General features: G+C 41.5%; 1 protein-coding gene across 1 annotated transcript; it reads left to right on the forward strand.

Moving 5' to 3' along the window:
• Nucleotides 1–1,850: 1,850 nt before the first annotated feature.
• Nucleotides 1,851–21,700, forward strand: prrc2b (proline-rich coiled-coil 2B). Its single transcript, XM_072453171.1, has 30 exons — nt 1,851–2,029; nt 2,993–3,170; nt 3,237–3,414; nt 3,514–3,616; nt 4,086–4,293; nt 4,420–4,733; nt 4,813–4,937; nt 5,022–5,185; nt 5,257–5,344; nt 5,431–5,587; nt 5,940–6,273; nt 6,359–6,546; nt 8,427–8,616; nt 8,693–8,894; nt 8,993–10,972; nt 11,111–11,268; nt 11,336–11,451; nt 11,548–11,689; nt 11,757–11,833; nt 11,905–12,192; nt 12,263–12,364; nt 12,447–12,633; nt 12,704–12,801; nt 12,868–12,989; nt 13,093–13,333; nt 14,124–14,291; nt 14,373–14,452; nt 14,531–14,603; nt 16,135–16,344; nt 20,158–21,700. The coding sequence occupies exons 2-30, from the start codon at nt 3,056–3,058 to the stop codon at nt 20,320–20,322; spliced, it is 6,573 nt and encodes a 2,190-aa protein (XP_072309272.1). The 5' UTR covers nt 1,851–2,029; nt 2,993–3,055; the 3' UTR covers nt 20,323–21,700.
• Nucleotides 21,701–23,409: the final 1,709 nt, after the last annotated feature.

Here is a 23,409-nt window from a genome sequence, read left to right on the forward strand (position 1 = left end):
AGTTAGAAGGGGGACGTCTAGAAACGGAGAATTAAATTGGTTCACAATTTGGTTGACACAGGGCAACGAGACAGAAACTGGTACATCCAAAGGACAAATTCCCCACAAAAACAGACCAATGTAGCATATTAAATCCAATGCAGTGAGGAAAGTTGCAAAGAGCGCAACAGGTGAGACTAAACAGCCACAGAAGGCATGCACATTCAGGATTGCAGAGCACAGTGCATCTTCATCTGAAAGCCACAAACCACTTATTTAAAAAAACAAACAAACAAACAAAATCCCCATTTAACATGAAACTGTGGTTTAAGAACGTTTTGACACCCTGGTCAGCAAACACTACAGGCCAGTCAGCCTATTTTCCGGACTATAAGTCGCACCTTTTTTCATAATTTTAGCCCGGGTGCGACTTATATTTATGCTTGTATACTTATACTTATACTCCCGAGCAACTTATATGTGATATAATTTGTTATTTTCCCACTTGCAATCGCATTTCATACTCCAGTGCAACTTATATATGTTTTTTTTCTTCTCTATTATGCATTTTTTGGCTGGTGCGACTTATACGCCGATGCGACCTACAGTCCGGAAACTACGGTACTCAACAGTGACGAGGGAGCTACAAGTCACAAAAAAAATAATATCTCTATGGTCCATTACAAGGCTGTGAGGCCAACAGGTGAACGTTAACGTGGCTGAATGGGGTAAATGAAAAAAAAACGCCACCTAGATTTCAGAAACTAAAAGACTAGGAACTCTAGCCCATTTAATCTAAGATTAATCTAAGATTAAATGGGCCAGTGATAAAAGTTCTGGAGAGTGGAGTTCTGTATGTTCACTTATCAGGGGTGTTCAAACTTTTTTCACTGAGGGCTGCATTTTGAAACTTATATATGGAGCAAAGGGCCACAAACAACCTGACAATGTCAAATTTGAAAAGTGATTAATTTGAAGTTTTACATTTGACAGTTTTGATGAGCCTCCACACCTTTTATAAGACTTGGAACATTATTATTAGGTTGGTATACAGTGATCCCTCGCTATAACGCGGTTCACTTTTCGCGGTCTCGCTGCTTCGCGGATTTGCATCATGCATTGTCATCTGCATTCTGATTGGCTAAACAGTCTCTCCGCGTCTTCTCTACCTGTGTGTCAATAACGTTATGGATTAATATGTACATGTACGTAAAACCGCTTGCCAAATTGAAGTTTGCGAGGCCGGTGAGAGCGCGCGTGTGAGCTGCGGGACACGGCGGTGAGAGCGCGCGTGAGAGGCCGGTGAGAGCGCGCATGTGAGCTGCGGGACACGCCGGGGGGAGCTGCGCTGCGCGTGAGAGGCCGGGGAGAGCGCGCATGTGAGCTGCGGGACACGCCGGTGAGAGCTGCGCTGCGAGTGAGAGGCCGGGGAGAACGGCGCCTCGCGTGAGCTTCAATGTTTTATGGAGTATTTCATTGTATAATAACTGTAAAAAAATAAAGGTTTGTACTTCGCAGATTTCGACTCCCGCGGGTTCTTCTTGGAACGTAACCCCCGCGATAAACGAGGGATCACTGTAACATCAAAATGCTTGAATTTTTTCAATTTACAGTAAAAGTACTTCTATTTGTTGTTTGGGCCAACTTAGCAGGAAGCCGGAGGGCCAACACAAATTGGTCTACGGGCCGCATTTGGCCCCCGGGCCGTAGTTTGGACAGGCCTGTATGTTAGACGCAAACACATGGATCTGGGCCGCACAGCAGTTCTAGTTCTCGTGCCTGCAGTTGCACAGTTGAACCACCAGGGCGTTCGCACGGTTTGACGCTGACGTCTCCGGCCGTGGTGACGCATGACGCTCTCCCACAGCCGCTCCAGCTTCACTGTGCCCCGCTCAGTCTCAGGCCGGGTGCGACCCCAGCAACAACTCTGCGAGGAATTCAACCTATGTCGATCGGGCTTTTACAATCGCCTTCCATCCGTCGAATCAACTGTATTTCGTGGGAATATATCGCCACTATTCTTTGGATTAAATACTAAGTGATTCACCGGGTGAGTCATCGAAGCGGCTGATTGAGTCAAATGTGTGCTTTTTGCGTGTTTTTCTGCGCTGCCTAGTTTTATTGTTGCTTTGTTCTGGGCAGCAGCCATTTTTAATCGCCTTGCCCCACATTCCCTTTTCTGTCTCCATAACATGCTAATATTACGGGTTATTGCAGTCGCGAGTGGGAGAGCTGTGGAAATGTCCAAATCGCACCGTGCGTCTTAAGGTGCGTAAATAAAGACACTCGGCCCCGAGGCCTGTCATGGTCGGGAGACTGTAGGCGGCTAGTTTAATGGGAATGCCCTTTCGCTAGTTTGTGGACAACCTGCGATTAACCTCTAATGCTTTGGCTCATGCTGTGATTATTGACCCAAAAGATTATGTCTGCAAAAGTGAAGAGTGCGAATTGTTTACTTTAAAATGTCGGATATGGCCATGTTCTCCACCAGCGTCTGATGTTTACATGACCATTTCCATTAGCCTAGCCGCAGCTGGTTAGCATTTTCCACTAGCAAGAGGCTGCTGCTTCTGCGCTGTGCTGGGGAAAGCCTCACTGTGTTGTGTTGGAGGCATATTTGGTCGATTTGATGGTAACTTTTGTCTTTCTATTTTTTTTGGGTAAATATAAATACTTTGCATTAATGGAGTTTGAGTGTAGGTGTAAACTGGGACTCTAGACAAAATCTTAGTTGTGTTTTCTCATGTTCCCAGACCTATCAAGACTATAAAAGTAGATTTTGTTTTGTTCGCCAAAACACGAACACAGAGTAATTGTGCCTTTCTAATGAAAACGGTACTAAAGCCGCACAGGTCTAAGTGATAGATTCAAACAGGCTTCAATGTGTGTAGAAACAGTCTAAAATGCCCGCTTTTCTTTTTGTATTTATTTGAAGTTATCTCTACTATTTTCTTGTCAATGTGTATATTAATAAAATGCAATAACTTTGTTATTACTTTTTGTGTTCCTGAAGCATCAGAAGGCATTGTGAAAAGGAGAAAAGAGAAATTTCCATACTCGATGACATTACATCGCAATGTCCGATCGTTTGGGGCAAATTACCAAGTCCAAGGATGGGAAAAGCAAGTATTCCTCGCTCAGCCTATTTGACAAGTACAAGGGAAAATCAATAGAAACCCCCAAAAATACAGGTAATTTGCTGCTGTGTTTATTTCATGAAATATTCAGTATGAGTTTATTTCTCACCCTATATCCAGTAGTTCCTCGACATGGCTTACAGAGTCTTGGCAAAGTGGCAACAGCCCGGCGTATGCCCCCACCTGCTCATCTGCCAAGTTTAAAATCTGAAAACAAAGGAAACGATCCAAACGTGGTCATTGTGCCTAAAGACGGTACAGGATGGGCAAACAAGCAGGAACAACCCGATCAAAAGAGGTAATTGGAGGCTGATTTTGATTATAAAATCACCTGAGAATTTTAAACATTGAATGACGTGAATCATTAAACTAAAACACTTTCTTCTTTATTATATAGTTCTATTGTATCAATACAACAGCTGCAGGAGTTGCAGCCGCAGCAGGCTTTACAGAAATCTGTCTCCAATCTTCAGAAACCATCACCAATAGCCAACCCGGAGGTGTGTTTAATGGTTTTATGTTTCACAATGAGGAATATCGTTTACCTAATTGCTGTATATGACCACTTTGGTGGTTGCGTAGTCCAGTGTGGGATTGTAGAATGCACCAATCCAAAAATACTGATATTTGAGTTTTAAGTATGTGCCCATACACGTGAGGAGACGTTCCTTGTTGTTCCTTATTGTTAAATTGCTCAGAATAATGTTTATATGTTTCCAGCAGTGTTTCTGAAACAGCATTAAAGTAAAGTGTAATTATTATAAGATGCTCTACATCATCTATGTAAATGGTCTTTAATACGGAATTGATTTGCCTTTAACCAATATTCTGAATATGGTTAGGGATAAGACCTGACATCTCATTTTATTTAAAATTGCCTTCAGTAATAAATTATTGGCCCTTTTAAGAAAGCATCTTAAGGTAATTTGTCACATTGAGTTTAGTTGATTATTTTTCTCATGTCCATAGAACACAAACACAGGTGGACCAAAGCAATGGGCCCAGCTAAATGGAAAGGGAGTAGAGCTGGATGGTTTAAGGGGCTCAAGCCGACTTCAACCCTTCTCTCACGAGGAATTTCCCACACTGAAAGCAGCTGGAGAACAGGACAAGGCTGGCAAGGAAAGAAGCGGCTTCGATCCGTCGTATGGGCCAGGACCAAGCCTCCGCCCCCAGAGTAAGTTCCCAATTTGGGGATAACATACCATTAACAAGAATGTAACCATGTGATCATGTATTTCAACACGAGTGTTAATACTCTAACTATTTTCCCCTAAATATCTATGCATCCGTTTCTCACTAGATGTAACAAGCTGGAGGGAAGGTGGTGGCAGGAACCTTCAACCTTCAGCTCTGACCCTCGCTCTGCCAGCAGATCCTGAGGGGAAGACTACTGCCTTAGGTGAGTCTGGGACACATCCAGCCTCATCTCACCCTTCCTCTGCCACCGGCACCACGACATCCTCTTCAACAATGACTCCGTCACCAAGCTTTGATTCTAAAGAGCCCTCCTTGAGACCAACTCCGCCTGTTCGCAAAACGACAGTCCCTACAGCCTTGCAATACCAGCTTCAACACACATCAACTGCTGTCTACCATGATATGTTGCCTGCATTTGTAAGTCAATATATGTCTCTTCTCTTTGGTTAAACATTAAGCCCCAGGTACAATTTGTATTATTCTTTTCTCCTCATAGATGTGTTCTAAAGAAACACGGGAAGCCCCAGGATCAGAACATGCACATAATACTGTATCAGCCTCTGTTCGTTTTGAAAGTAAACCAACCTTTAGACAGAACTATGCTAAACCAGAGTTGGTAAAGTAAGTGTATAGAACATGACTAAAAGTGACAATGGCAATTGAAAAAGCGCACTGCTAATTTGGATAATGTGTATTTGAACGCAGCGGAGAGTTGAGGAGGGAGAACCGCTTTGTTCGCGCACCACCCAGAGTCTCCTCTCAGCCCATCCGCAGGCCCGGTGACAAGCCACTTCGACCAGCAATTATTAATCCTGAAGACCTAAAGGATCTGGACGATTTGGACAATGATTGCGAGGATGGATGGGCAGGTAATTCTCTCGCAATTACTGTGATTTCAGGCCAAAACTTGAAAGTATTTTTTTGTTATTGTCTGCCCTAGGACTCCATGAAGAAGTGGATTATAGTGAAAAACTTAAATTTAGTGATGATGAAGAGGAACACGCAGCCTTTGAGAAAAACAAACAATGGTAAAAGCATCTCTCCTTGAAATTGGTTTAAAATGTACCATGACTGTGTTGTAGTTTTGATTTGATGCTTTAATCTGACCACACAGGACTGATTGGGAGAGCGACAACCAGCGTGACTGCCTGTCCTCCCTAAGTGTAGATGATTTTCAGCACCAGGAGGGCTCAGAAAATAACTATCACTACCAACATCATCATGATCCTCTTAGGAAAACCAGTGGCAGATGCATCTCTGCAGACGGCCAGGTAAGTCCTTATGGCATCTTGTTTTTCTACTCTCTTCTGAGACAATTGGTCTAAGATTAACTCTTAATGTTAGCCGCAGAGTGAACACCATGAAGGATTAAAATTCCTGAGAGAGCATCACTTAAGGGAATAAATAAGGCACATGCACACATGTCACTGAGCCTTTGTGAATTGGGCCAGATGACCTTATTGTTACCCTAGTGATGTGTGCCTGCAGCCTTTGTTATTTTTTAACATATACAGCCACAATAATACATTGTTTTATATGATTTAACTACATACTGTTTGTTGTTTGACTTGCATATGAACTATAACTTTAACTATTCCTTCCCCTTTACCTTACTAACCACAGCTGAAACACCATGCTGACCCTCTATTGGAACAAGAGAACCATCAACGGCATGTTCAACTACCAGGCAGGGGGAAGTTTGTGCCTGCTGAGCTGTCTGAGGCTGTTGAAAGAGCTCGCAGACGTCGGGAAGAGGAGGAGCGGCGAGCCCGGGAGGAACGATTAGCTGCATGTGCTGAAAAACTCAAAAAACTAGATGAAAAGTTTGGTAAAATTGAGAGACAGACTTCTAGACCAGACGATGCCTACAAAGATGTAGAGGGAAGGGATTTCTCCCTCTCTCCCAACCGAGATCAAAATAAATGCCACCAGGACAACTGGCAATACAGCACAAAAGGTTCAAAAGAAAATCCTCTTCAAAATGTGGCAATTTTGGGTGGTGGTTTGGTGCTAACATTGTCTGTTTTCTTCTAATTCATTAGATGGAAATGAGAGCACAGCTGATAACACTTCAGCACATAGTTATCAAGAGGAGTCGGTCTTCTCTGGTTACCGTGGAAGTGATGAGGAAGGTCTAGAGCCCTCCTCTCCCCCAGGAGACAACACTGGCCGTCATACAACCAAACCAATTCCTCCCCGCTTTCAAAAGCAGGCACATCACCAGCAACAGGTGAAATTATTCAGAATGTACATTATTTCCAGCCCACAAGTTAAAGGCGCAATGGACGATTTTTCGGCGATTTTAGAACGTGCATGCTACTCCCCCGTGCGGAATGATACAACACGTGCGTTTGTTTGTTAGCGCGACGGATCGCATCACATCTCTCGTCTCCCGTAGATTTCCGTCTTCTTCTGACTGAGAAAGCTGTCTTTCTCAGTCTTCATTTTGTCCCGTACACTGAGGGAACTATATTATGATAGATCAATGCGCTTAGACACGCGGAAACATGGGGACAACGCGCACGCGGCTGCAGGTGAGCGGTAGGTGCGTTTTATGATTCATACGTGGCAGGACTAATCGGCAGTCCACACCACGAGGAAATAAGACTCAGATTTGGGCCAAAAAAATCATCCATTCAACCTTTAAGGAATAATGTATAATATAATACTAATACAACTTTATACAACAATATAATGTATAATATAATAATAGTTCATCCTGTCTTTTGATTATTGTTGTTGTAAATAATGTGAATTGCAGATCTATAGCTTTAGGGCATTTGTTTTTATTTCATATAGGGATTAATATTGGCTCTCTGCTTGATGCATTTAGTCTGCGCTTATCACGTTCCACGTGTGAGAATCTGTACTGCATAAATAAGTGTTCAGGTTTTTTACAGAAGTTTTAGTGAAATATTTTTTAAAGATTTACTAGTTGGAAACGTTTACTTTAAACGCTGTTGACCACCATCTGCTTTGTCTGTCCTTGCACTCTTTCCCTTCGTCGCGTACACACAAGCATTTATAAAAGGAAATCGTAATTTGATCCTCGCATATTTTTCTGCAGAGATGGGATGCAGATACACGGTACGCTTAGCCGACGGTCAGGACGTAGCTTCAGTGCCGTTAAGATTTAGTTTTTCAGTGCACATTTTACTTCTTAAGTACATGCGGTGCCACTGCTCTGCCTCACCGCTATTTCCTATAGAGTCGGCTCTGTACAGACCCTTTGCTCTGTCATACAAGACCCAAGGTCAGGTGTGAAGGTCTGACGCTCGCCTGTGTTTCTGCTAACGCGTGCATGCAAAAGGCTTAACGTTCCAAATTGTAAACGTCTCTGGGTTTATTGGTCCCGTCGACACAAAATAAAAATCTGTAGGGATCCTGGCCCTGTTATTGTCACTGCCATTTTGAAGAAGTTATGGCGTGGTGTTAAATGGTAAGGAAAAACAGTGCTTAAAACTAAAAATTGTTGATACTTCAACAATATAGAAGTTATCGGCTTTGATCCTTATCTACTGCGGCAAGTCGCAGTAGATAGTAGACCACAGTACTTTTGCGGACATTTGCATCCAAGCTTCATTGTCCACACGCCCTCTGCACTGTGAAAACCCCTCAAAGCTTTCAAGAGCATATGGACAGTTGGAAATTAGGCTTGTTAAAACTGCAAGTAGGCTGCAAACTACCTGAAACAAACGGCTCACTGCTCAGACTACAGTGATTTCTTTAAGTCCACTGGTCGCTCCTGATGACAGTAATCCATATCTGGATACAAACAGTCTTGAGGATGTTACAGAAAAGGAATCGTTTGTTTTGAGACTGTGTACACAGCTCAGACTGGGCATGCAGCTTTTGTCCTCAAGATGACAGTAACAAGGAGCGTGTGGAGTTACTTTGGACCCATGGATACTTCATTTGGTTCAAGAAGATTGAACAAAATACAGTATTATCAAAAATCGAGATCGATCAATATGGGGGAAAATGTATACTGTGATTAACTTATGGGGGGATCAGTGAAGGAAAAGTTAAGGATTAGTCATCAGTTTGATAAACACAAGGCCAGGTAACCTTAAGGGACTCTGCTGTAATTTTTTGTCTTTGTTTTACTAGGAACAGTCCTACAAAATGCACCACTGGCAACAATCCAGCCACCCTTCCACCACTGGCTCAAACCATGCTCAACGAGGTTATTACCCTCCGCATGTTCTCGGATTTGACCCTCGCTGGATGATGATGCCACCTTACATGGACCCACGTATTAACCAAGGAAGATCTCCTACGGACTATTATTCATCTTCAGGTAAGCAGTGCTCACCCACTGCACATGTGTAGGCAAATTACATTTTGTAATTGTACGTTTTCTTTATTCATGTTAGCTGGGATGATAAAACCCATGCTGCCCCAGGATCACAGTCCTGTGTCTGATGAAGGTTGCCATTCAAGTTTGCATCAAGAGAGGAGAGCGCCTTCAACCGAATCCTGCACCATGTGGAACCAAGAAGGCTATCCCTTGCGCAGTTTCACTCCACCCTATCAGAGACAACCTGAAGGCTCTGAGAGTTTGCGCCGAGATGACAGGCAAATGTTTTTTCTGTTGATGTTATTAAGCACTGTACCTGCATGTAATAAGCTATTTAAAAAAAAAAAAAATATTTATAGTTATAATTTTTTTATAGGTGTGACATGACATGCCCACCACATGATTCTTATGAAGAGAGGGCTAAAGAACGCCTAGACCGTCTTCATGATAATCATGCATACCACAATAGAGGACCAGACAGAGAAAACAGACACTATGATGAATTACTTTCTCCAGCTCACCCTCCTCACCATGGTGACGCTGATTATCAAAGAGTGGACCACAGAGACAAGTACATAAGGGAGGCAGTTGAGTCACATGATGATGCGTCTAAGAAGGATATTTGGAAGAGAGATTCACTGAAGAAAGACGATGGTCAGTGGTCTGAACCCCCTTCCAGCTGCAGTAGTGTTGGACAGTCATCTGAGACTGGTGGGAGAATGCTTACTCGCAGAACTGGACCAATCAAAAAGCCAGTTCTCAAAGCTCTAAAAGTAGAAGATAAAGAAAATGAGAAGCCTAAATTAGAATCCGATGTGAAACCTGTACCATATCGCCTTGAAAAAGAAGTTCTCACCAATGTGTACGACTTGAAGAAGGACAACCAGCCAACAAACAGCCGGCGCTCGGCTTCACCTTTCGAAAAACAGCCTGAAGAGAGCCAACGTCAGTCCCCTGCTCCAACCAAAACTGACAAACCTTTGAGTATCCAGAATGAAGACTTTACAAAAGACAACAGCTGGGAGAATGGTAAGAGTCATTCACCCAGAGATGGCTATGAAAACCGCGAGCCACAGTTACGCCGCAACAATTGGATTTTTATCGATGAAGAGCAGGCCTTTGGTGATGTGAGGGTCTCAAGTAGAGGTAGCACTCGTGGCTTTAGAGAATTTAACTCTAGAGGTGGAGGAAGAGGTGGAAGAACTGGAGATGGTCTCAGAGGAGCTTACAATAATAACAGCAGTGTTAGTGGGCCTCACCGGGCAAGCAGAGGCCGTGCAGTGCCTAGAGATCATGTAAAGGTGGAAGAATTTCAAAGGGGTAAGCCAAGGAGACGCAATGTTAGTGAAACCTTGAGCGAAGCTTCAGAATATGAAGAGATGCCCAAGAGACGCCGTCAGAAGGGATCAGAAAATAGTGAAGTGTACCCAGAAGCTGAAGTCCGGAAAGCTGACAGGGATTCTTGGAGATCAAATAAGGTGTATACTGAGGACCAGGCACAGGCACCCACTGATTCCAAAGAAAAATCAAAAGGGAGAGGTCTTGTGGGTCGTGCCCTGCCTCCTAGACTGAACATCAGTGGAGGCTACAATCCAAACTATAGTGGCTCAAGAGATATGTCCTCATGGAGGGGCCGGGGAGCTCCGTTTGGTAACAGTGGACCAGCTCAGGAAAATGGTTATGATCCAGGACAGGAAAATCCATACTCCCGTAGATCCGCTGTTGACCGCGAGAGTCTGAAATATGCCCCTAAATTCACAGTATCCTTAAATGAAAATGGCACCGAAGACCGCGATGGGGAGTACTTCTTGGATAATGACAACCCTGACAGACAAGTTTTAAGAAGACGCAGACCACCTCGTCAAGACAAACCCCCACGTTTCCGAAGATTAAGGCAAGAACGTGACCCTGGCTCAAACCAATGGACGAGTGATGAATACTTAAATGGCGACTTTGCAAACTGGCCTGCTCGCCCAAAAGGTGATGACAGCTGGCCCAGTGGACACTGCTCGGTGGTACGTTCTGGTCAGCAAACGGAGGAATGGGAAACTGGTTCAGACAATAGTGACTTTGCGGACTGGCGGGACAAGAGGACTGGAAGTGGCAGCTCAGCTCAACAGGGCCATGCTGATATCCCCACAGACGCAGGTCATGGTGAACCAGGTGCGAGTGAGAAAAGAGAACTTTCAAAAAGAAGCTTTTCAAGTCAGAGACCACTTGTAGAGCGACAAAACCGAAAAGGAGAACAACCTGTTCTGGAGACAAACAAGATGAGGTCTCGTACACCTGAAAATCCTCCACAATCATCAGCAAACAGAAATGACAATTGGCCAAATGGAAATGTATCATGTAGGAGGTAAGCTATTACATTATGCTTTTGCGTGCATATTTCTGTATTCTATGTTTTTATGTTATTTTGGCATACTATCTGTATTGGCTTTACATTGTTTATGCATTCCCATAACTTTACAATATGTCTTTATCTTAAACCCAGGACCCCAGAAGAGATGAGATCTGTTTATGGCCTTGACCAGCCTGAGGAAAGGGACCCCAGTGAATCCACTGGGAAGAAATTAAACAAGGACCTGAAGCAAGGACCTGTAAAAACGGACATCGAACCATTGTCACAGTATGAGCTCGGTAGCTATCAACGTGAGTTTCGTTTTCCAAAATGTTTTGTCTTTATTTTTTGCGTCAACTATTAACATTGTGCCAATAGATGAAAGTGACACAGGAGGACCGTTGTCAAGCTCAGATGGTTACCAAGAAGCTTTGTCTAAGAAACAAAGGCGTCCACAGGATGATGAAAGAAGGAGAAAGGAACAGGGGGCTACAGTAAGATGAGCACTTGATTAATCTGGCTGAATAACTGAATGTGTCATTTGCAAATGGATTATTTCTATGTTGACCTTTTTTTTTTTTTTTTTTTAGATGCCAGGGAAAAACAGGGTTATGGCATCCAAGATTCCTCCACGCTTTGCTAAAAAACAAGGAAGCATGACTATTGACCACTCCGAGGATGCGCTCACCTCTAATAATCTTGGAACGGAAATCTGGGAAACTAATAGCTCCGGTAGTTTGATATTATTGTTGCAGTGCAGAAAAACCTAGAACATTGTTTAATTTTTTTCATTTTGTAGCTCTTACAGTTCCATCTTCAGGTGGAGATTCTTGGACTAAACAGGTTTCGTACACAGGGAGTGAGCCCAACTCTGAGGTAAACAGTCTTTCAAAATATATTTCAGAGATGTGATAAATGCCTTAACTTTTTTGTTTTTCTGGAATCAGGACTCTGATGCAAGCCCAGATCAAAGCAAAGAATCGCACAAGCCAGGCCCTATTGGAAATGAACGTTCCTTGAAAAACCGCAAAGGTTCAGAGGTTGTTGATAGGCTTGAAAGTGGCCCTATTACGCCAGTCAATGGTGTGGATCTTCATGTGGACAGTGTACTGCCTGTGCCTCCAATTGAGTTTGGTGTCAGTGCCAAGGACTCTGATTTTAGTCTACAGTCAGGTACTGCTGCAGTGCCTGTGTCAAATCCTGTAAACAAACTTCAAGATGCACTTACTAATAATGTAAGTTGTTTAAAGTTAATCAGATGTATTGGCACAAAAGTTTAACAATGTACAATATGTTTATTTCTAGTCTGCGCTTAATCAGAGTATCCCAATGCTCCGTTCGAACCATTTGCAGCCTGGTATAAACCTCAATCCCTTATCATTTCCCTCTGCCGACTTGACTTTGAAAGTACGTATGTTATTACCATAACCCTACATTATTTTCTTTTTCTTCCTCATTTCTGATTGGATTTGTTTTTGGTACCTTTCAGATGGAGTCTGCTCGTAAAGCATGGGAGAACTCTCAGTCACTGCCTGAGGGATCTCCGGGAACCGGTAGTTCAGGCCCTCAGCCTCCATGCAGTGTAGGCTCCTCTAGTGGTGTCAGCTACAGCTCTTTTGGCGGAGTGTCCATGCCCATGCCTGTAGCGTCAGTTGCACCCTCTATGTCAATGCAAGGTAAAAGAAAATATACATCTCATTACACTGTTTGATTTGACACAAATAATAACATGGTTTGTCTTTGTAGGAAACCATATCCCCCCTTTGTACTTGGATGGACATGTATTCCCAAGCCAGCCTCGCCTTGTACCATCCACCTTGACACAACAACAATCTTATCAACAGGTAAATAAACTAGAAACAAACTGTTGTTAAAATTTGTCAGTGTGTTACATTTGGTGTTCTATTCAGGCGGCTGCAGCCCAGCAGATGTCTTTGCACACGTCTCTTCAGGCTCAGGCTCAGCTGGGGCTTCGAGGGGGTCTTCCTGTCTCTCAATCTCAAGAGATGTTCAGTTCAATTCCCCCATTCAGGTATTAACGTGTACAACGTGTGTTGTACAAACTTGGACATGAAAGTGGAACATGCCATATGCCACTTGATTTTGCTCATATGTCCAGCTTTTACTTTGTTTAGGTCCCAGGTTTACATGCACCCAAATCTGTCCCAGCCCAACCCCATGGTTCTGTCTGGTGGAGCCACCCTCAAAGGGCCCTACTCAGGCTTTCCTGGTATGCAGCCTTCTGAAATGGTGAAACCTCAGTCAAGCTCCCACTATCAGCCAATGAATGGGAACCAGCCTATGGTCTATGACAACCAGATGAATCAGGGTCCTGGGATGGGTTCTTCACAGTTAATGGACTCTCAGCTCATCCAGGTCAGTTTAGTCTTTGTGGACTTTGTTTGTGTAACATAGATCATTGGTTCTTGAAGTTGGGGTTGTGGCTTCAACATGCATTATGTGCAATTTTGTTGAGCCACGTGAAGTTGCCAAGTTAATGAGCATTTTGATGCTTCTCCTCAGTGCAGCACAGGTATCAGAATCAGGTTTATTGCCATTTGTCAATGAACAAAATTCACAAACATAGGAACTTGAAATTGAACTATGAATACAAAACAATGGACAATGAATAGCTACCAGATGTATAAAAAATAAGTAAAGTTAAAAAAGGTTCAAAATATGTAGTGCAAGGCTAAGGTAAAGCTGCTTGCTGCCAAAAAACACTTCCTCCACATAAAGATAAAACACCTTATTCTAAAAAACTGTTGACGCAGAATGTCTTTTTGAGTAGATGTCTTTTTGCTAGCTAAGTCTTTTTTTTTTTGATTGATCTTTCCTCCTTTCGCATGCTTGCTCTCTGTCTTAGTGATGCACAATGTATATTGGCCCAGTATAAGTATCGGCCGATAATGGCGTCATTGGGTAATACCGATATCATTCCATATCTGAGAAGGATAGCATTAAACATGAACATTGTTGGATCATAGACATTTTGAATGCTTTAGCCAAGTGCCTTCATCATATTGTGGGCCTCCTATTTCCTTGTGTTTGGCAGTTCGACTTGTTTAAAAGATTATAATTAATAATAATAAGTTATTGTTATTATTGTTGTTGCAACTGAAAAAGGTTGTATTGTATTTGACAATTTAACGTTTTGATTTTGCAGGTGACCATGCCTCTTCCTGGCTCCCAGCTTCGTTATGGATCTGCGCAGCAGCATCTGATACTCCCCCAGTCCATACAGCTGCAGCAGGGGCAGAACTTGTCTGTGGGGGCACCACGTCGGATGATGCCCCCAGGTTCACAGCCCCCCATTATGACTGGCAGTAGAGAGGTACAAGAAGCTGCCCATCACAATTCAGTGTCAGATGTGACATTTTAGTAACATTTACATTTGTGGTTTATTCAATCTTAGGGGTCACAAATGGACATGAAGAATTTTCAGTTCTCTGAAAAACCCAGTCATTCCCCGGGTATTTCTGGAGGAGCATATAGGTGTGATAAACCTCCCTCAACTAACTTGTTCATATCAGTGGGAAATTTTGCTGTTTTCTAAAGCGAATTGTGTTTCAGACCTGGATCTGCAAGTCCCAGCGGGAAGGCCTCTGGTCCAGGAGGGCCTTTGCCAACACACTTTTCTCAACAGGTATTGCAAATTTGTCTTAATGACACACATGTCACTCTGGGCAGTAAGTAATTGTTGTTGTTGTTGTTGTTGTTGTTGTTGTTGTTGTTTTATGGCGGTTGACATCCGAGTGTTGCATTACCGCCAGACTTTATTCCTTAGACTTTGTCGTAATTGTAATCTTGTGCCACGAGATCTCACTAAACTTCAAAACTGCATTAGAAGCTCTGAATTTACCTATGTCACAAAACTGGGAAATATGGAATTGGGCTTTGATCCCTACGTACAGCGGTGACAACTTGCCATGACAAACTTTTGCAAACAATTACATCTAAGTTTCCTCGTCTACAAGCCCTCTGCACCGTACAAACCCTCAAAGTTTTCAAAAGCACGGACTGTCTGATCGTAAAAATATAACACCTGGACAGTTGGAAATTAGGCTCGTTAAAACTGTCTGTGGGCTAATGTTTATTAGCATAGCCACTCAATAATATATAAACCAGCATTAGCCAGCTGCTAACTACCGGAAACAAACCGCTCACCACTCGGTCTGGAGTGATTTCTTTAAGTCCACTGGTCCCTCCTGACCACAGTAATCCATTTCTATCGACAAATGGGGTCTTTGGGGATGTTAAACATCCAAATGGGACTTTCGTTCTCAAGATGGCAAGGGTAGTGACGTCACTCTTGACTCATGGATAGATTGTTGTCATCTGAAACCCAGAAATACAGCTCCACCACACTTATGATCTTATGCCCAAATCGCTTCCACTCTGCAGTTTGCATTGTTGATTATAAAAGCAGCCGTTGCCCATTTTAAACTAGATTTGCGCATGTAACTACACTTCTGTGAATCTGAGGCGAGGCATTAAAAAACTGAACAATTCCCTGCGCATGTGCGAAGGGAATAGTTTAGCGCTTTCATTCAGGGGTCAGGAGGGAGGAGCTTGAGGACAGGTTATGCCCTATAATTGTCAATATGCAAATGTTTTTGCTGGCTTATGGTTCATATTTATACAATTATTGGCATTACATAACATAAAGTTAAATGTTTTCTCTAAAAGAAACTTATAATTGTATAATTATTTAAAAATACAATATTTTTTCCTAATGGCTTCAAAATATTGGTATTATTCAATCACAAATGTGTGATCAGTTGAACTGGACTTTGAACCACCAGTTGAATGTCAAGTTTGTGGTGCGAATCTCTTTTGTGAATTGGCCTTAGTTATACTGCCCTCAATCTGAAAATATTCCATTGTAAGTTAATAGAAAATGAACACAACCTAATGTCAGGTGTTTTTATCACAAAAAAAACGTGGGAAAACATACATTCTTACTTGGCCTAATGGCATCATGCTAGTCTCCATGGAGATTCCAGGCAAAGGAATAACATGAAAATAACCAGAAAAGTTGCATAGTGCACCTTAAGTTCCATCCTTTTCCTATAAAAAAAAAAAAAGCCCAGGTATCCAACCTGATGTATCACATTTTAATGCTATTTTATCTTTGGTCGTACTTGACATTACGCCCCTTTTTCACTTGGTTACAGGTTCAGACTGCACAGGGCAGTATGATGATGCACATGCGTCCACCCACCACTGGCCCTTTCCCTAACCCCATACAGAGACCGGTCATGCAGGTCAACAAATCTGTCATCATTCGTTCCCCCCCCTATTCCAATCCTGGCCGTGACCCTCCTCACTCTACTCCCCCCTCAGCTCCTGAGCCCCCTCTCAAAGGGCCAGAGGATGGCATGAAGGTGAGCCACCCACTGTAAATATAGGTAATTCAACCATTTTATTTCCCTACTTCCACTCAAATAATTCTGTACTAGATGTTCTTTTTAGATATGAGAGAAGCATGTTTGTGTTACAGTGCATGGTCCGGAAAGTATTCACATTTTGTTATGTTGCAGCCTTATTCCAAAATGGGGTAAATTCATTATTTGCCCCTAAATTTACAAACAATATCCCATAATGACAATGTGTTTAAATTCTTTGCATTTGCATGTATTAAAAGCAAGAAATGGAAAAGCACACACCTGTCTGTATAAGATCCCACAGTTAAGTGTCAGAGCACAAACAAAGCCATGAAATCCAAGGAATTGTCTTCCTTGAAACTATCCTGTCTCGGAGGGCCGCACAGATCTAAGGAAGGGGATACGGTTCTGGTGCATGGAAGCTTCCTATGACAGTGGCCTCCATCATCCATAAATGGAAAATATTTAGAACCACCGAAGCCCCATTCACATGTAAAATTGACAGTTACAAATTGTCAGTATGCTCTTCAATCACCACCATTCACACACGCAAAGTCCCAGTGCATTGCCGTGTCTGCACCATTCACACTGAACACCGCATTCCTGGAATAAACGGGCCTAAAATTATACAGGTGGCAGTAATGCAGCTAAAGTATTTACAACTACCTACATCATTTGAAGATGAAAGTTTTAGAACTTAAACCAGATAAACGTCATTGACTAGGGACCGCTGACTAACAGCTGATTTTTGTTTTTACCGGTTTGTGATTTCTTCAATGCAAAAAAGAAATTGTCAGCATCTTCAGAATCAGAAAAGGTTTAACAGAATTCACAAACATAGGAACTTTCTTTGGTGGTTCAGTGCAACATAAAACGAACAATGATAAAACAACCTATATTTTTCAGAAAGAAAAACAATTAAATTGCTATAGGATAAGAAATAAAAATAGGCTTACTATGTTCACAAATTTACAGTTGAATTTAAATATTTAGTGCAAAAAGTGAACCGTGCAGTGCGTGATGGTTAAAGTGACGGTGTTTAGGAAGTGTTCATTAGTCCAACGGCAGAGGGAGGTTCTGGTCCGGATGGACCGTAGCCTCCTGCCTGAGGGGAGTGGCTCAAATGGTCTATGTCCAGCTGTGATCGGACCTGCGTTTTAATATAAAAAAAAAACATTTTTAAACAAAGCCACTGTAGCCTGTAATCTGCTGCGCAGCTGCATCCTGTGTGCAACTGTTAGAAACATAACCACTGCACGCCGTTGCCATGGGAATAGAAGTGATCGCATGTCTCTGCTCTGGCAAAATGCCAGGTAAATTCCCAGGTCATGGTGCAAGTGTGAATGGGGCTCAAGGGGCTTCCTTGAGCTGGCTGCCTGACCAAACTGAGCAATTGGGGGAGAAGGGCTTTCGTCAGGGAGGTGACAAAGAAGTCTCTGTGGAGAGAGAACAGAGAATAGCAAGTGTCATTACCTGGGCAGTACCATCCTTACAATGAAGCATGGCGGTGGAAGCGTCATGCTGTGGGCATGTTTTACAGCGGCAGGAACTGGATCAGGATCAACAGAAAGATTAATACAGCAGTGTAAATCCTTGATGAAAGCCATAAGCGCTCTGGACCTCAGGGTCGTTGTCTTGTAAGAAAAACCTTCGCCTCAGTCTAAGCACAGCGCCACGATTACAAAGCAGTGGCTACAGGACATCTGTTTTTGAGCCCAATTGAACATCTCTGGAGAGATCTGAAAATTGCTGTGAACTGATACTCACCATCCAACTTGATGGAGCTTGAGAGGAAAATGGGAGAAACAGCCCAAAAATAGGTGTGCCACGCTTGTAGCCTCATACTCTAAAGACTTGAGGCTGTAATTAGGAGGCATCCAGCTGCAGACCTTTTCTCAGAGATCCTTACCTGAAAGCAGGAGGACCCTCACGTGACTTGCCTCCATGCACAGGTCCCTCCATAGAAAACAAACGGTAAACTAAATATGATAAAATACCTATTGGTGTATAATCAAGACCTATAATCATTGCCATCATGTAAATGGGTTTGAATATTGTTAGATAATTAGTTAGTGAAAAGACCTGAAATACGCTACTGTAGTTCATAATGTATTAAATTTGTAAGTAACATTATGAAAGTTCAAATTACTTCCATTAAACAATCCCAAAACTCTTTTCCTAAACAGATTGTGCTTGACCTTAACCAAGGTCTACTGCATGTCAAATGTCACATAAAATTTTAGAGTTACGATTATTGAGAAAATACATCACGATTTAACGATTATTCATGGTTACTGAGACATTTTTAATGTTCTTTCTTTCCAGTGGTCTAACATGTTACTATTTCTCAAGTTTGTGACTGGCTTTACAAAACTGAACTTTCTGAAAGATAAAATAAAGTTAAATGTGACAAAAACAGCCAGTTAAAAAAAGTTATTTCCATTATATATATTTATAGGCTATATTTTTAACCTAATCTTGCTGCAACACACACTTACAAAGTACATCTACAATGTTTATCATTCCATCTTTACATCACGGTGTTACATTTTATGTTTTCGCAAACATGTTTTGAACTATGTATTTGAAGTGCTTTGCTCTAATAAAGCAACCTTGCTCAATCTGCTTCTTTGGTGGTTGAGTGGAGTGTGCTTATGTCAGGTCCATGTACAGTCGACTGCTGCGTCATGAGTTCTTCATTCCCAAAGCCCGTCTGGGCACCGCCATATTACGTAATCCTTCTTCTGGTTGAATAAGTTGACATAAGGCTGCCGATCTTGAGAAAAAATCAGTTCTTCAGTCATTTTACAAAGTGGTTTTCAGGCCGCTCAGGGAATCTGTGCATTGTGAACATTGGACATTTTACACAAATCAACCTACTTTATAGCATGTTTTAGAGGCAAGCCTTTTCCCTCATTCGCCATTTAAATGAATGTTCTCACTGGACCAAAAGTGCAATTACAATGCAAGTGGCGATCACGTGGGAAAAGAGGGAGGAATAATGTCAATACCATCACTATTTAAGGACAGAAGGAAATTAATGTTTTACTAGCCTTTCATGAACAGTGGGCTGATGCAACAGATGGTGTTAAATGAAGTGTCACTAAATAGCCTTTACTCCTGGTGGAGGTCTGTGGAAGGGGACTCTCAGGGAAGGGCTGCCAAAGGTGCTTCAACAAAGTATTGTGCAAACTATGTGCATGTGTTTTAAAAAAAATACATTTGCAAAGAATTCAAACAACCTTCTTTCACATTGTCATTTTGGGATATTGTTTTAATATTTTGAGACAAATAATGAATTGAATGAATTTTGGAAAAAGGCTAACATAATGTGGAAAAGTGAAGCGAGTAAATACTTTCCACATGCACTGTATGTCTTTAATGTTGGAGCCATTGACTCCAGGGCCCTGTTTCACAAAGCATTTTCAGGCAACTCGACAAGTTTTATTGTCAGCTTGAATGTTTGCTGTTTTAGAAAACTGCAAAGACTTAAACTTGAGTTTGGGTTCAGAGAGACATTATCAAGGGAGTCAAACTATTTACAACAGGTAAGCAGAAGAATATGCCAAATGGGGCTGCTTGAATAGTTATTTTGGGAACTCCTGTTCTAGATCAAAGTAAGGTACAAGGTAATTAATTGAAAACAAAATAACTAAAACCAAGCTAACAATTTTTGGTTTGGTTTTAATTGCTTTTTGAAACGGGGCCTTATTTGTTATAAAACTAATAATTAACTTTCTAACACATGAACAATTGCTAATATCAATGTTTCATTAACAACTGCGTATAATGAAAATGGGTTTATTTTTATAGACCAAAACCATCCGAGATGTGCGTAAGGCAGTTGGTGAAGGCAAAGTACCACCAGTGGGATTAACCAGCAAACACCAGGAGCCTCTTCCTACAGGGCAAGCCAAACCAGCACGCACTGGAGCGATCAAACCCCAGGCTGTTAAAGTAGAGGAGGGCAAGGCGTAATAATGGACCCTAAAATCCTCATTACACAGTCTGCAAACACAACCCCTTGCCCCATCTCTCTTTTCTTGGGCAAAGGACTGACAAAAAATGTCCTCACAGACTTTCAGAACTGGACATTATTCCACACCGTATATAGAGATATATAAATATATATACATAGAAATAAACTGTCTTTTAAGCAGATCTATTCAATGTCCTCTTTAATTTATTATTAGTCATTTTAAAAGCAGAATGCTATTGAGAAAATTTTTTGTGTGTTTGTTCCTAAAGTAGGGAAGGAATTCATTTTCATAATATTTTGCCAAAATATGGACTCACTATTGCAGGGTCACAGCCCTCAAAATCAAGGATGCATTTATATAATGTCATTAAGCAAAACTCATTTCTAAAAAAGTGCTGTGAGGCAGTTTGTTACTTTATTGGGCTTTTTGCTTGATATTACAGCCTCATTACAAAATCCAGGGATGGATTTGTAATCGGAGCAGTCAAAACTAGTTTGTGGACACTGCATGTCAACTCAATGAGGTGTCAATGCATTTTCTTTTCTTTTTTTTGCATTCTGAAGATGCTGTTGCTTGCTTGAGGACATTTTACCAAAATCATGTCGCTTCCATAAAAACAACTCTGACATAAACAATGTGTGCATGTGATGTGCTGAACATGTGCAAACATCAACTCAAATTGAGCCACAAACTGTGAGGACTGTGATCAAACAATGTGGTGGCAGCTTTTGGAAGAGGGTCTTGATCTGATTCACCATTGCTGTAAAACAAAAGCTGGTTTGAAGTGCTGGCATAGTTATTTTTGGAGTTCTACTGCCACATAAAAAATGTGATTTTACATATAGTCTGGGGTTCCAATTTTTTCTTTCCCTTTTTGTTTATTAAGGTAAGAATTTGCTCTACGGATTATACAAATTGTGTGTGCTTCAAGGATAACTTCGCCATTGTTTAGTTCAACTTTCTGTCTTTTAAGTGGCTCAAGCAATAACATGCTGCCTAGTTAAAATCACAATTGGGGTCCAATGAACTTTCCGTGAGACGTTTGAGTAAAGCGGTGGTTTAGCATTGCCTGAATTAGTTTTGTTCTTTTTGTGAGCACTGTAGTTTCATTGGACAAAGAAGGACTTTTAAACTTTTTCTCTCAAAATGTGAAAATGCTGTTGAAAATAAGCATTTTTTTGTAATCATTTGTTTTAAAACTCACAATGCCATGTCAAACCGTTTAAATGTTGCTTACTAAAATGCTTCATGACACTACAAAATGTTGCAATTTCTCTTCTACAGTGTTTGTGTATGCATTCTTAAATGTACAGTTGAGTGGTTCAGAAGAGGCCTAAATGCACACATTTCATTTTAAATAAATATTGTGGCACTATAAATCTTTTGATTTATCATTTAAAGGTCACCGTTTTAAGAATGGACAGCATTCATGTAGTTTTATATTTTATTTTATTTTGGGGAGGGGGGCTTGGCATCATTTTACCGATATGTTTCACCAACATTTTGTACTTTTAAGATTCATTATTTCATTGTCAAAGTGCTTGCGGTTTATACAGCGGGTCCAGCACTTTGCTACTGGTCTTTATCCTTTTAGATACTTGGTTCTTGCGCTCCCTTGTTAAAAAAGCAACCATTTAAAGACGAGAAATAAAGCAGTGATTTCTTAACTATATGGTAAAGCGGTCTTCTCATTTTAATTTAACATAATGCATTAAATGTTTATCTAACTGTGTAAAGCATGATGTCTGGAGCCCGTCCCGCCGCCGCCTCCTACAACACAGGTTTGTTTGGGCCGCTGCCATTGGCCAAAGGAGTTGCACATCAACACTTTATGTTGTCGGGTGTGGAATTAAAACACTTTTTTTTTTGAATAGCCTAATTGCAGCAGCATTAATGTTAACTTAACATTTCATCGAATAAGATATATTTCTGCTATTATGGTTTTCTCAAAAATATTTTTCTCTTTATAGCTATTAAATATGACATCAATATTCATCAAATATGTACCTTTGTTCTTATGATAAAACATGGTAAATCTCTTTATACCTGTAGCAAAAAATGAATATGGTAATTTTATGAATACTTAAATACCAAAGAGTAGAATATCAGAAATATTGCGCAGTACTGTACATATAAAGCGTTTTATATGAAGAGATTTAAGGTAAAATACATTTGTAAAAATCCATGTTTTGTATAATCATAATAATCCGAATACTAATTTGTATTCTTCTGATTTGATTAACAATAGGCATTAGGGGGGAAACAGCTATTTGGAAAATGTTATACATTTTTGCTGAAAAATGTTTAACTGTAAAACTATTTTCCGTTCAATGTGTTTTTGTCTGTGAATCTAATGAACTAAAAGTGAAGCTTGTCAATTTGAGCTTGCAAAATAATCAATTGTAGGTGTGGCCTTAAGGATGAGTCCTATCGATTTCTGCCACACTCATCACTATTTTTATAAGGGTTTTTTGCATGTATTAGCTTTATTAAACAGGACAGTTGAAAGCGAAATTAGGATGAGGCCAATTCATACTTTATAAGAAGCAAAAGTATTGTTCTTGCACCTTGAGCTGTAAGAACAAGAACAAACCTCTCATGGACTCAGACATTTTATACATTTTTTAAGTTCTGCCCCGCCCTCTGTGAACTCGAATAGCTGTATGTTGCTGCTAGAGATTGCCAACACCGTACAGGAGGGCTGATGCCACCACAGTCGTAGAAGGTCTTCAGGAGTGGCCCTGTCACTCCAAAAGACCTGAGTCTCCTCAGGAGGTAGAGCCGACTGTGTCATGAGTCCAGTCCAGTTTGTGGTTCAGATGAACACCCAGGTACTTGTATGAGTCCACTCTCTCAATGTCCCGTCCCTGGATGTTCACTGGTGAGGGGGCAGTGGGGTGGTGTCTGCGGAAGTCCACCACCATCTCCTTGGTCTTCCCCGCGTTGTTGAGGTGGTTCCGCTGACACCAGTCCACAAAGTCCTGCTCCAGTCCTCTGTACTCCACATCATCGTCATCCGTGATGAGTCCGATGATGGCAGAGTCGTCAGAGAACTTCTTCAGGACACAGCTGTCCGTGTCGTGTC

The sequence above is a fragment of the Eucyclogobius newberryi genome, unplaced genomic scaffold (genome assembly GCF_026437365.1).
Source record: "Eucyclogobius newberryi isolate DKJ021-1_F unplaced genomic scaffold, fEucNew1.0.hap1 SCAF_2, whole genome shotgun sequence".
Lineage (NCBI taxonomy): Eukaryota > Metazoa > Chordata > Actinopteri > Gobiiformes > Gobiidae > Eucyclogobius > Eucyclogobius newberryi.

What these genes read in the sequence shown, in the direction of transcription:
- prrc2b (XM_072453171.1), top strand. Translation starts at nt 3,056, where the DNA reads ATGTCCGATCGTTTGGGGCAAATTACCAAGTCCAAGGATGGGAAAAGC. An exon ending in CACCAATAGCCAACCCGGAG is followed by an intron (nt 3,617 to 4,085) that starts GTGTGTTTAATG and finishes TCATGTCCATAG; the next exon opens with AACACAAACACAGGTGGACC. An exon ending in CAACACACTTTTCTCAACAG is followed by an intron (nt 14,604 to 16,134) that starts GTATTGCAAATT and finishes ACTTGGTTACAG; the next exon opens with GTTCAGACTGCACAGGGCAG.